This window comes from Haliotis asinina, chromosome 1, assembly GCF_037392515.1.
Source record: "Haliotis asinina isolate JCU_RB_2024 chromosome 1, JCU_Hal_asi_v2, whole genome shotgun sequence".
NCBI lineage: Eukaryota > Metazoa > Mollusca > Gastropoda > Lepetellida > Haliotidae > Haliotis > Haliotis asinina.
The window spans coordinates 61,664,541-61,679,213 of record NC_090280.1 but is presented as its reverse complement, the minus strand read 5'-3'; the positions used below and the strand labels follow the sequence as shown (position 1 = coordinate 61,679,213).

Here is a 14,673-nt window from a genome sequence, read left to right as displayed (position 1 = left end):
ACTGGTCCAGACTTGCACTTTTTTATGTACAGACCGCGCATAAAGCTGTAATATTGCTGAGTGCATCAAACAAACGCTATCCAGATGTGGCTTTGGTATTCAGACCTTTTCCGGGATTACCATGATACTTCAACATCCTCGGGAAAAACACTTCTTTGCACTGTACACAACGTCCTGCAAGAAATTAACGGGTGGACAGCCATTTGTGTCTGACGAGAGAGACAGATGATTTCGCCATCAGGTCGTGTCCAGCACACCACCATAAGCAGGAGACGACATAACGATGTAGTACTGTAGTGATATAAGTGAAGGAACTTGTAGTACATGTTTGTTTATCTGACGTCACGAAACAGCATCTCCGAGGCACTTTCGTCCTTCCCAACCTCAACCGAACCCATGGATTCTGTTTCAGTTTCTGTTTCAAACCACATGCAGAGTATGATTTGGAAGTTTATGATGTCTTGGCCAATCATGAAATGAAATGCCATCAGAACACATATGGGACTGTGCTTAAGGTCGGATTAGAACATGCCATAAAGAGCATGTCAACGGAAGTGACGTAAGAAAAAACCCTTTATTCTCGAAACAAAAGTATGGAAAAGGTGTGCATCTATCTTACAATAGGACAAATGTGAAAATGGGGTTGCTGCCCATGCCTTTCAAAGCCACAGTCGTGAGCGTGTGCCCTGACACATTGTTTTGATGGAAGAAGACACATTTTCTCAGCTCCCACGTCTCGTAGCCTTAATTTTAATTTTAATTTTATCCCGTATTGGCCTCAAAATGCAGCATATTTTGCCTTTTTGTATCCAGCCAGTGTGAACACAACCAGTCGCCAGGACACCCGTATGCATGGGTACAAAGTATTGATACAAATGTGGTCTATTATTTCAAAATGTTTAACCGGTGTGAATGGACATGCCAGGTGTCGTTCGATGTATGCACAAGGGGAGAGTAGGTAAGTCACAACCTGTCACAAAAGGAATTGATTTTAATAAACTTGGTGAACTAATAAGATTGTTGTTTTCTTGTAATATTACACATTTGTTGCCAGTTTCTTAAGTTGTGCACTGCGTGTTACAGTATTGTTAACATCTACTGGTTAAAGTGAGCCTACTGGTTGAAGCGCTTGACCATCACGTCAAAGACCCGGGTTCGATGGGTGCAATGTGTGAAGTCCATTTCTTGGTGTCCCATTGCTGGAATATTGCTAAAAACTGCGTAAAACCATACTCACTCACTCAATCACTAGGTTTCCGAAGCTGAATGATTTTTGTCTGAGAATGGTGAATGTGGCGAGGATGGAGGTGAGCGTAATGGAAGTTTTGACTGTTCTGTAATGTTTGAAGTAGGCAGAAATGGAAATAAAGTACATAAAGCAAGAATAAAAAATCCGGAGATTTGTGACTATCCTACAGTGTATCAAACAGGTAAAAATCGGAATAAAATAATAAATTAGGAATCCAAAATCCGGAGATTTATGACCCTCCTACAAGTTCTGAAACATGTAGAAATAGATATAAAATAAATAAAATAGGAATGAAAAAACCTGATGAATTATAACAAATTGTCTGAATAATATTAACGAAGGGTAAATCATATTGTGCGTATGTCGATTTTAAAAAGGTGTTTTTACATGGTATGTGGGAAGAAGCTTCTCCATCTCATCTTGAAAAATGGTATACATGGAAACATATTTAAAGTTCTCCAAACCCTGTACAACAAGAGAATATCAGCAGTTGTAACTGAAGGGAAGAAACTGTCTGTTTATTTCAGTTGTTCCACGGGGGTTAGACAAGGGTGTGCACTTAGTCCTTTACTTTTGTTTCGAAGTTTATCAAGGAACTTTCTGAATCTATGAGTGAAGTGTTTGACCTTGAAACATGTATAATATTTTACCGTTACTCCTTGCAGATGATCTCGTACTAGTGGATGATGATACACCTCTCAAGATGCAAAAACAGTTAGATTTTCTTCATGGTAATTGCTGTAAAAGGGGCATGGAGATTAATACTGACAAAACTAAAGAAACTGCTTTTTTAAGAAGCAGGGGTCGGTTATCTAGATTTGATAAATGGGCATATAATGATACAGACACTGAAGTAGTTAATGCCAGCAAGTATCTGGGTAATATGATGACACCTAATCTTGTTTGGTCAAGAGCTTGTACTATTTTAGCACAACAAGCGAACAAAGCATTATTCCCAATACAAAGTCTTGTTCGTAAATATTATGTAAATATTTATGATTCATTTAAGATATTCGATATGAAGATTGTACCAATTTTGATGTAGTAATATTGATTTATTTTTAAATGTATTTAGGGAAAGATTACTGACTGTGCCAAGCAAGACTAGCATGCAAAACAAACAAAACCTCGCTACACTTCTATTCTACTATTAAGTCATCACTTACTTCAGAATTGTACATCTTCGATCTTAATGATATTAAATAGCGTTAAGCACTGCTTATCTTCGGAAACTGTTATAACAGGGTAGGAATACAATGTCTTAGAAAAGGATTTTGTGATTATGAAAGCTCTGATTCTAAATGTAACGGAAGATGAAATGCATATTCTATATAAATGTCACAACACTTCGTGATGATCTACCTCTTACTTCAAGCACAGTAGAAATATCAGTGGATTAATGGGTTAGTATCATTCCATTGATCAAAAACTCTTGTTAGCAAGATATCTTTACAATGTGTTTCGTATTCGAAAACTCCCTTGATGCGCATGTGTATACATCCATGTCATGTACACAGAAACGCAAGACAAAACAGAAAAAAAACAAGAAAAAAGAAACGCCACTCCCTTTTTAAAATAATTAATCAGTTCATCAGTTTAATTCAAACACGCGTCAATAACATAATATTTTGGGAAGATTTCAAAATTGACATGTTTGATCATCAATACTTAAAGACGGATTTTAGACAATTACAAGTCAAAATAACGACAGGTGGCGCGACAGTACGATCCGAAATGGAATAACGTGTATGGTCTCCTGGAGTGTTGACAACAGTGTAGCACCGTCTGTACATGGAATGGATGAGACGGTTAAAGAAGGCCATAAGAACTTGTGCCCAGACTCGGTGATCATCCTGAGGGAGTTCAGCTGCAGCTGCCGGCATTGGTCGCGCATCATTGAGCCTCCTCTATATCTCGTACCTCGTTTAAGACTGGATTGAGGGCAGGCCATTCCAGAGTTTGTGTGCCGTGTTCACGGAGAAGGTCTCTAGTTGCTCTGGCAGTATGTCCTGCTGGAAGACGGAGTTCCCATGACGACCAAAAAGTTACACGACGAATGGTCTCAGCGCTTGATCAATGTAGCGGGCAGATGACATTTCCTCTACCAGGACCAATATTCTGGGACACCACAGTGCCTAGTTTGTGTGATTGAGAGCGATGGCACTCCACACCATTATGCTAGGACATCCCCACGAGTTTCTTTCCGGGACACAATGATCTGCAATACGGTCCCCGCTTCGTCGCCACACTCTCACTCTGTCATCAGCCGTCGAGAAAGCTTTAGCAGAAGAAAACTACAGTTTGCAACTCTCGCTACAAGCAAGACGATGTCGAAGAGTGATGATCGAATCCCAGTAAGGACTCTGACCTTTCTATGCCTCAAAATGATATTATTCTCGGGTGATTCCCAACGGTTATCCGCGAAGTTTCCGCAGCCTTAGCGAAACGATTTTGATGACGTACAACCTGGCGATTTTGCCTCAACGTTGTCATATATAGGCGGTCTTCCACTGCGAGAACGGTCTGTTGTGCTTCCAGTGGCTTGGACTTGTTGCTGCAGGCGGTATATATTGTTCGAACATGAACTAAAAAATGATCTGCAACATGTCTTGCAGATTGGCTAGCATTCAGTCTTCCTAAGGCTTGGGGCCTCTTTTCCGTTGATAATCGTGGCATGTCGCTAATGTCGATGAGTGATTGATTCGGTGCATTTTCGGTGACTCTTCTTAGACGGATGACACCTCGGAATGCATGTACATTGTCATTTTCATGAAATACGCACAAAGTAAACATAGCCCCAGCGTTATTCGTTACACTCCTATACTGAGTCTAACAAAACCTGACAGGAGGTCGCGTCAGGTAACCCTTGAGCGACCTGTGGCCGTCCAGTCAAACACTAGAAGGCCGAACAGATTTAACCAATCAGACAACGGCCACTGTTTAAGGTTTGGCGGTTAATTTAAGGTTAAGCCGATAGTCTGTGACAATGATCCCTCAACATACGAAAATCAGCATAAACACAGGTATTTGACCTGCAGTACATATACCCAGGGCTTTCTGATGACATAGTTGACAATGGCTAATATGTCTGCAAGCTGACAGTTCCTTGAATATTAACAAACGCTATTTTCAACGACTGTTTACTCACTGTTGACAGTAGGAAAACAGCATTCAGAATCATTCAGAAAGGTACAAACCTTTCCGAGGCAAAAGTTCTGTAGATATGTGTGAATGCCCACTTTCGCGAGTTTTCGCAGTGTCCTGATTGGTGAATCTCAAAGGTTAACTGATGCGACCTCCTATTAGGTTTTCTCAGACCCGGTGTGGTAGTGTAGCGAATAACACTGGGGCTAAGTTACTTAGACTGACAAAAAACCTCGCCCCATCATTACTTTAGTAACTGTGTTGTAACATTTTTTTCAAATACAGAATCAGAAACCATTTTTTTCTCTTGAACATTGGCAACAAACAAGGTATGTTCGGTACGCTGACGTTTCTTTTGCGGTTCAGTATATATTTTATGTAGTGTAATTATGGGTCATTTGGTCTTTAAAAATATACAATTGATTTGAACTAATTTGAAAATTAACAAAGGGTACGTGATACGTGAAAATCATTGGTGGATATTTTGGTAATTACCAAGGTGAAATTTTCAGACTTTATTTTACATTTATTTTGAACGCCTAGATTTGCACACAAAATCGCTGTATAACAAAAGCATTCTGCCATAGTGTTTTGGAAATCAAAACTCTTGCTGTGAAGTCTTAATACTCATTTTGTTTGACCAGGGATACTCTACAACAGGGATAGGTCACTCGCTTGCTTTCTTTACCATTTGTACTAATTAATGTGTGCCTCGTCATGCTCCGACGCACACAGTGACTTGGCATGTTCCCAGTGCAACTTCAGTTGTGTTTAACCAGAGAGACTATATAGAGTATATACGTTGTAGATTATCCCTGGTTTAACAGAACTTCAGCCAGTTTATGTATCAGTCGGAATTTTACAATGAATGAATGCATGAATTATAATAAGAATTAAGAGCAAGAATTATGTGAATAAATGAAAGAAATAAAGAAAAAGAATAAAAGAAAGAAGCCCATATGTCAATGAATGAAATAATAAATGATACACCGCGGCCTTCCCTCCCAAAACATGTTAACGGTCACATGCAACGTAAAACACAACTTTGCAGATTCTGGTACCTTTCGGTGTGCACTTGCCGAAACAAATCATAAAAAATGCCAATTCAACCTATAAAGTTGAAAAAAACGCGATGAAAAAAAAGCCCGCGAAATCGGAGTGCAAACGTTTCACTAAATTCCCCCCAGCGCTGAGGGGAAAACTGGTTTCAACAGCTGCGCTGCGTCCATAACGCATGCGCAGTGAATAGGTTCGCGGAGCTTGAAACAATATGCATGCCCAGCGTCTGAGGTCGTGAGCAGTAGTCTAGTCTTGGTTGTGTACACAAACAAGTAAATAATCTACTTGTTACGTACAAAAAATTGTTGATTGTGGTAAGCAGTCTCTGTCACAGAGAAAGCTCATGCAGTGTCTGGTTTATTCACACCTGCCTGTCTGCTAAAGACAACATGCAATACACAGCTTCAATCACTGACCACGTGCAATTTGAACTTAACACCTATCAGACTATACGACATAAAGAAAATATGTTGATTTATGACTCGTGCACCCGAGTCCCGTGTCAGCCACATTATGTAATTAGGCACGTGTGATACACATGACATGTTTTTATGTCTGTGGGTTGCAAACATACTACATTCATTTTTTTCGGATGACTGGATCTGACGGGAACTGGTGCAAACTCTTGTCAGTTTTAAGTCCTGCTTTGTACTTGGACAAATGACAGATTCCAGCCACCCAGTAGTTTACCATCTTTACTGACATGATTTTTGATTGGATCGAGCGCAAATTCAGAGAACAGATATTTTCCAAACCCAACATCTCTATATACATTCTTCATGGATAACGACTTCTTTTAGTGTATATGATTTTGTTTGACAGCAGTATATGAATCCATATTGAAACGACGCATCAAGTACACAAAAAGAAGTTGTTATCCATAAAAAATCTTACTTTCTTGTGACTGGCTATACTCGTAAAATGCCCATCAAACAGATCATCTTTCTGTACACACAATGAACATATATCAGCAAATGAAACAGCCAATCGGAAGCCGTCGTTACACTTCAGTGCATATCCACCCGCTATGACTGGGTTCGGTCTCCCGAGGGCTTCGTTTCGGGGGAAGTAAGCCCAAGTACAAAATATTGCACTTTTGAATCGCGATTGTACGCTTATAATTGTGTTTATTTGTTTTTTTTAAAAAGCAGCAATGTATATTATATGTAATGAATAAGTGATAAATGTGTTTTAATTATGTTTCATTTTTTGGTTGCATGTGACCTTTAAAGAAGGTAAAAGTATCGCAAGAACACGTGTTAACATCAGCTGTACTTTTAAAAAATCTACTTTGAAACATTTTTGTTTACATTAATAATTAATTCAGATATCTTATTGCATGTGGGGAATGGAATGGACAATTTAGTCTATCTTCGCAGTGAATCGAGAATAGAAGCTAGTGAGCTATAACTTACCAACTTGAAACTCTACTACAAATCTACTGTCCTAATACGGACACTAATATCAATTATTACAATTTAACTGAAGTGACAAAATAGTTGACCTATCATCTACATGTAGGATTTCAGTTGTTATAACACTCAGCGAACGTTATCAGCTGTTGAAAATAAACAGGGCTCAAGTCTTAAATACTACACTGCCACCATATTGGCTACACTGGTTACGTAACGACCCGAGACATACGTTCAGCGGCTTTTCAGGAGTTTCTTCTCCCCCTCAATATAGGCTCCCTGGTTTGACGATATTTTGAGGCATTTGTGAATGGTATACAAAAAAAAGTTTTAAAAACATCATAAGACACTAACGGACAAGTGATTTTATTTTCCTATTGTCCTCCTTTGAATCTTTTAGCGTTTACCTTCTCGCAACGAATGGCACATCTTGAGTTTGTGAATAAGAATCCCGCTAAAGGCGTGGGAGCGTTGACTTTGCAGTCCAGGGGAAGTAACTCGATGTCAAAGCGCAAGGGCACCTGTCCCTTGATAATGACCTTCACCTTTGACAGCTGAACCTCGCGCGGCCCGAGATTTCAGTGTAAACTTCAAACATGGCGGGACCCATAGCAGAGCGTGACAAATGATTTTATAGAAAATACACAAACAGAAAATATTTTCGGAAAGTTCGTTGAGCAAGAATGCGTTTGCTGAAACCAAACTGGGTATCCCACGAGGGTGAATATGCACATTTGTTTCATTAATAGTTCGATGAAATGCCTTTTTGGGAGGTATTTCGAAATTGTCAAATTTATGCAAATTGAGCGTAATTGCACAATGCGTAACAGTGACAAAGAGACACACATGGTTATGACAACAATGCAGCCAGACCAAATAAACATGGCCACAACTGATTCATCACTGCATACATGATACATGATTTTTCAATCTTATTTACAATGACCAGGTGCAGTACTGACACTGAGGTTTAACATCGTTTACAAATTAACAATTAGGTGAATCAAAATTTGACGTTATTTTGCATAGATTTATACACACGAAACATTAAATCTAATACCAAAAGATCGTCTCGTGCTTACTTGTTCCTGTCAAATGGGACTAAGAGAGTCCAGAAATGATCTATATGTTAACATCAGACCCTGCTGATGGTTCGCCACACCACTTAAAATAGAGATGAAGTTGTTATGCATAAATATGCCTTTATTTTACTTCCAAACGTCTGAAATGCCATTGAAGGAAGTTGATTTTCCTTGTAAGATATGTTTAGAAATGATTTCTGAGACGAACTCAGTCTTATGACCATTCTTGTGGTATTCTTTTATTTCTCTCACTCAAAATATATTTCAATGAATTTACCAAAAATGTCACCTTAACTATACAATTCTGTAATGTGAAACAAATTTTCAATGTTGTTTTACCTTTCTTACTAGTAGTATAGTAGTTCAACTAGTTGCTGTAGTAGTAGTAGTATATTGGGTCTTATGGTAAAATTTTGAAATGGAAACTTGTAACCATTTGGGGAATGTGTCCATATGTGGCAAACACATTTTGGAATACTCACATGTGAAAAAAGTGACAAGTTCATTTCTTTCCAGGCAAACCTATCTTCTCAATCGACATCCACCCAGATGGCTCAAGATTTGCAACAGGAGGGCAGAGTAAGTGAAATATTGAACATGTGTTTTCAATAAAGTTCTTTTGTTTTGTGAGGCAGGGGGTTAGCATTGAGGTTGTATAATTTGTTTGGTACATTTAAATTACGTCCAATTCTGCTATCTTCCTCAATGCTATTGGTATATTGTAAAAAGTAAGCTAGAAACAAAGTTTCTTTCATTCATGTATTCCTGGTTTTGAAATCACGTCTTGTATGCGAAAACATGTAATGCCAGAACAATTTTATTTCTCTTTTATGAATTTTTGTCCTCAGAAAATCTAAAGGCAGGAGGGAAAAAAAATGGTCTGTCAAAGTAATATTCCTTCTAAATGCTAAATGTATTTAACTTTTGGCAATTTATGAAGTGTATGTTGGGTAAAAAGCAATAAAAAAGTTTACATTTTTTATATGTAACATAAGGGTTTTGTGTTTGAGCGGGAAAAATTAATTAATTTTTGTTGTTTCATTCTTGAAAAAATGCAACTGCAAGTCCACAAAACAAGAAATGAAATTTGTCTGGCCTAATGTATTTTTCCAAAACCAAAACACGTAGTACAATCGTGCCCCGTTTATCCGAACACTTGTGTTTTTATTGAAATTGTCCGGATAAGCAAATTTTCAGATATCTGAATCAGGGGCCATATGTACAAAGAAACATACAAAGAAACGAACATAGTAGGCATCAGACATTGTCTATATTGATTACACATAAACAAATATCGGTGCATGCAATGTCTCATACCTGTTAATGCAGTTATGCTCTCTTGAAGAAATCAGTCATAGCCTTTTGCACTGGCTGTATAGAAAAGCGAGAGGACTTTCGCCGGTCAGTTCGTCACTGTCGACATTCCCAAGAACATCGGCAGTAACAGTCACAGTTGCAACTTGTGCACAGGATCTTAGTACATCGCAAAGTTCCGACAAGGCCATGTCTTCTTGTGGGTCCTCATTTGATTGGATAATATCCACATGACAAAAGCAGTTAGCAATTGTCTTTTCGCTCACAGCTGTCCAGGCTTGCTTGATCATCCGAATTAATTAATTATGGTGACCCACAAATTGACACACCTCAAAATTAAGTCTGCATCACCTTGCTACTCAGAGGTAGTTAATCTTCCCACACTTCAAAGACGGCCATCTTCTTTGTTACGTCACGCGAGGCCCTCGGTAATCACATGTGTAAACATATAGGTGCTCAACCATCCAGATATACGAGACAAAAAATGCACATAATTTAGTGTTTTGTATTTGAAAATGACTGTACGGGTGCGGAAACCGGATTTCCAGATAGGTGAGTAATTTTACAACATTGTGAATTCGTTTTAAGGACTTTTCCTTCGGAAGGCGAGTTTTCCGGATGTCTGAGGTTCGGATAAACGGAGCACAACTGTATTAGTTGTACATAATGATATGCAGCAATGTGTTGTCTTACTACAGGTGATGATGCTGGGAATGTGGTCATTTGGAACATGGGTCCAGTCCAGGACGAAGAGGTGGAGAAGGATGAGAATATCCCCAAAGTACTGTGTCAGATGGACGATCATTTAGGTAGGGTTATTCAAAGTTCGTTTTGTTGAATTGATGGAGAAATATATATATGTGGGTAGGCTTGCTGACTTGGTTCGCAACTGCGCAGACCGATGCTTATGATGTTGACCACTGGACTGACTGGTCCAGACTTGATTAGTTACAGACCATTGCCATTTACTGAAGATATAGCTGGAATAGTTTTGAAAGCAGTTTTAAACTGAACTCACTCATTCACTGACTATATTCGAATGTTAAAAACATATTTATATTTATAAGCAGTTAAAAATAAAAAAAGTCTTATAATTATGAAATAATGAGTATAGACAGAAAAGCCTTGAAATAGAGATCAAGAAGAATTTTAGATGGGATAGGCTGTTTGAAGATTACCAAATATTGAAGAAAAAAATAGCTCTTGAAGATTACAATGCTGTCTAGTTGGCTTGAAAGTAGTATGATGTTTTACGTTTCAGCTTGTGTAAACTGTGTTCGATGGTCTCACAGTGGCAAATTTCTAGCATCAGGAGGCGATGATAAACTCATCATGATCTGGCAGCACAGCAAGTAAGTGACAGCATAAAGCTCATGCAATTTCTTGTGTTCTAAATCAGATTTATGATGCTTGCTGTAATGAGTGCCTTTGAAACTTAAAAGAATTGTAGAGAGTGCTTGTTAAAACTAACACAAGTCATGCATGTAGATGTAGCAGTGAAGAACAAACTTAGGTGTCGACAGGACTGAAACTTTTAGGATAGTTACACGGAAATTATGTACTCCTTTTACATTGTTGTATTTCCTCTACGCAAGGATATAGGTTGTCATTTAATTTTGGGGTTTTAGTAAGTTTTGCTTTTGAGAATACCTCTTGGATTAGTCTGAAAGTTGGTCAAGGGGTAATTCTTGGAACAGATTACTTAAAATGGCAATTATTGGTAACCATGATCAGTTAATTCCACGAATTGTCTGACATTGTACTAGGTGGAATCAGTTGTTGCTTCTGTTCACAGCTGAGAATATTAGGCCCCAAAGGATATAGCTTGTAAAAGTGATTGTGTTTGTATGACTTGATAATTTTGTGACAGTGTATCATTCTGTTCAAATTGTGTGTCATTCTGTCAAATTGTGTGGATAATGTCGAACAGTTAATTGTCTTGTGCAAACTTGACCCATGAAGATCTGTGTGAGAATGGAAATTTACTAATCCATACTTGTTGTAAGAAGCGAGTAATGTGATCAGGTGGTCTTGTTGATGCTCATGCTGTTGATCAGTGGATTGTCTGGTCCAGACTCTTTAATTTACAGACTGCTGCCATATAGCTGGAATATTTCTGAGAGCGGCAAGAGACTAAATTCACTCTCTCAGTTGTTGAGGCTTGATTATTTTTTTAGCCAACAATCAAATAAAACAGGAACAACATTACTGATGTCTAGTCTGACAGTGAGAGTGTTTTATACTGTTCCATTGCTTTAAGATTTGCACGTCCATCATCCGTGTTTGGGTCAAACATTGTGAATGTGGAATCATGGAGACCTGCATCAACACTACGGGGACATCTTGGAGGTATGGATTTCCTCCTCTAGTATTTTGTGTCTTAAAACCCTTGCTATACATGTTGAAAGAAGTTTATCTAAGTATGTAAGACCCTGTCAGTTTAATAATCAAAGTTATGGTAATTTGCAGCCAATCAGACAGTCTGTTTCATATGTTACCTAGGGCATGTCTGTTGCACACTTGCAGACCCTTGACAGTTCGCATAGAACTTGTCTTCAGCAACATATACTTGTCAAGAGGCAGACCTACGGGACTGGGTGGTTAGAGTCACTGGCTTGTTTGACCAGGGATGAGAATTCTGGTGTATTTGATGGCACTGATGTTGTCCATGATATGTGTTATATTGTTTCAGTTAAGAAGCCTAGCCCATTTTCCTCTTTTTTTTTTCACTGAAACCCATCTTCATCCCTCGGGACTGATAAAACCCTGTATTTCCTGAGACCAGATGTGGTAATGCATTTATCTAGCTGAATGTTTGTACTAAATCAAAAGAAAACAATACCCTTCGAATTGACTTGTTTTTATTTACGTGATATGCCACGGTTCACATTTCCATGCTGCAATGTTGACACCAGCTGATCAGTTGACCTCAATGCAGTGAGTGTTGCTAAAGGTTTGGAGATCACTCTGCGTAGTCACCGAGGCGTGGCGGGATAATATGACTTTTGTCCTCCCTGCTAGTGGATTGTGATGTACATGGTATTTAATCAGTCACGTGAATCAATCAAAACTCGACGTTTATCATGAGGCTTGATAAATGTCATTGTATACTTGATGCTTAGATAGATGTTCATGCTGTTGATCACTGGTTTAACTCATCCAGATTCCATTATTTACAAATAGCTGTCATTTAGCTGGATTATTGCTGAGTGCGACATCAAACTACAAAAATCAACCCAGGTTTGACATGGTTCTTCATGGTACTAAAAAGATAGTGAGCGATGCATCATGCAAGAGATTATCTCGTTTAGTGTTCTTGAACATAAAAGTAGAGTATCGCTGTTCAGTGATTTACACAACTGATGTTTTATTTCAGATGTCCTAGACTTGGCCTGGTCTCCCCAGGACATCTGGCTGGCCTCCTGCAGCGTGGACAACACCATCATCGTGTGGAATGTGCACAAGTTCCCGGGTTAGTTTTTATGTAGTTATTTAGTCTAACTAGTCCGTAAAATGCCAGTAATAATTCCCACATGGCAATAAACATTTTACAATGGCATGATGCCTTTGTCATTTGAGTAAAGTGAAGTTTCACGGAAGAGCCAGTCTGTCTCTGAAACTGAAGCTTAAGTCTCTGAAACTGAAGCTTATGTCCTTGATATTGATATTGGGATTCATGTCATTTATGGTCCTCAACAAAACATACATGGCTGATATGGACCATTGGCTTCCTCTTGTCACTGCCTTATTACCAGCATGATGTGTCCCCCTTGTTATTTTTGTTAACCTCTTGATTCATGCTTATAAGTAGAATAGGCCTTCAGCAACTCATGCTTGCCATAAAAGGCGACTATGCTTGTTGTAAGAGGTGACTATCGGGATCGGGTGGTCAGGCTCCCTGACTGGGTTGACACGTCATTGGTTCCCAAATGCGCAGATCGATGCTCGTGCTGTTGATCACTGGATTGTCTGGTCCAGACTCGATTATTTACAGACCGCTGCCATATAGCTGGAATATTGCTGAGTGCAGCGTAAAACTAAACTTGCTCACTCACTCATGCTTACATGTTGTTATTTCTTAATCCCTGTTGATATACATAAATCTGTTCTGTGTTGTCACGTTGCTTGACATCGGTATAAGAAGCCATACCGAAATGTCATATCACATTTGATAAAATAAATTGTTATCTATGAAGAATTTTATTTTATCTCTCATTGTTGTCATTTTTTTTTCCAGAACAAGTTGCAACACTGAAAGGTCACTCAGGCCTTGTGAAAGGAGTAACTTGGGATCCAGTTGGAAAGTACCTCGCTTCACAGGTATTGCTGTTGTCAGGCATTAGCACTGATTTGATAACAATAAATTACTCACATGATTATCAAGTTTATGCATGATTGCAGCTAGTGAAATTGGGACACCCTTATTGTGTTATTTCTTCAATGTTTTGTATAACATTTCATATCACTATCCAGTTTTAAAGTTTGTCAAAACCTTCTTTAATGAGTCCCAGTATATTGCAGTACTACTCCCATGTTGTGTAACCTCCTGGTGTTCAAATGGATGAACATAATCATTTTTTACAGTGCAAGCATTTTGTTCCTATGTACTTGCTAGGGAGATAATTAGATGTTAGCATTTGGAATGTTTTGCTCTACTGAAATGTGCATGTTATTACAGTCAGATGACAAGACACTGAAAGTGTGGAGGACTTTGGACTGGCAGCAGGAGACTTGTGTTGCAGAGCCTTTCAAGGAGGTGAGTCACCAGACATAGTATGTTTCGGGCACCTAATCATCAGCACACAGTCAGCCTTCTAACCCTCTCAACTGTTTATTACTGTCCTTTGCTGATTATTTCAAAATGTGACATTTTCTGTTTATTTAGTGTGGCGGTACGACTCATGTACTCCGTCTCAACTGGTCACCAGATGGTCACTACATCGTCTCTGCACATGCCATGAACAACTCAGGTCCCACGGCGCAGATCATTGAGAGGGATGGGTGGAAGGCAACACTTGATTTTGTGGGACATCGGAAAGCTATCACTGTTGTAGTGAGTCAACAATCTGTCTAAAGTTCTTAATTTGCTCACTAAACAGTTTAGTTTTGTAGACCGGAGCCACGAGGGATTTCCTGACCCTGATGGTTTTACATTGCAAAAATTGAGAAGTGTTCTCTCTAACATTTATACCGTCATTGATGGATATTTACAATGTAGATGATCATTTAATGAAGCTACTTAACAATAACTGAAGCACATGTGAAAGCAATTTAATGATAGTAACTATAAATAGATATACAAGCTGATGTCCTTCAGCGGTCTGGTGGTCATGTGGTAGAGCATCTGCCTACAAATCTGAGAGTTACAGTTCCAATCTTGCTGGGGAAACCATTTGAACTTTAAGCTTAATTT

The 14,673-nt window shown here is 38.7% G+C and overlaps 1 protein-coding gene across 2 annotated transcripts in view; it reads left to right on the top strand.

The window, feature by feature from the left end:
• Positions 1 to 7,401: 7,401 nt before the first annotated feature.
• LOC137295697 (protein HIRA-like) overlaps positions 7,402 to 14,673 on the top strand; it is a 30,705-nt gene continuing 23,433 nt past the window's right edge. For both annotated transcript variants that reach the window (XM_067827199.1, XM_067827191.1), the window contains exons 1-9: positions 7,402 to 7,584; positions 8,463 to 8,525; positions 9,959 to 10,069; positions 10,522 to 10,612; positions 11,521 to 11,609; positions 12,637 to 12,732; positions 13,498 to 13,580; positions 13,939 to 14,016; positions 14,146 to 14,313. In XM_067827199.1, the coding sequence (XP_067683300.1) occupies positions 7,548 to 7,584; positions 8,463 to 8,525; positions 9,959 to 10,069; positions 10,522 to 10,612; positions 11,521 to 11,609; positions 12,637 to 12,732; positions 13,498 to 13,580; positions 13,939 to 14,016; positions 14,146 to 14,313 (816 nt within the window). In that variant the 5' untranslated portion in view covers positions 7,402 to 7,547. The remainder of the gene's footprint in view (positions 7,585 to 8,462; positions 8,526 to 9,958; positions 10,070 to 10,521; positions 10,613 to 11,520; positions 11,610 to 12,636; positions 12,733 to 13,497; positions 13,581 to 13,938; positions 14,017 to 14,145; positions 14,314 to 14,673) is intronic.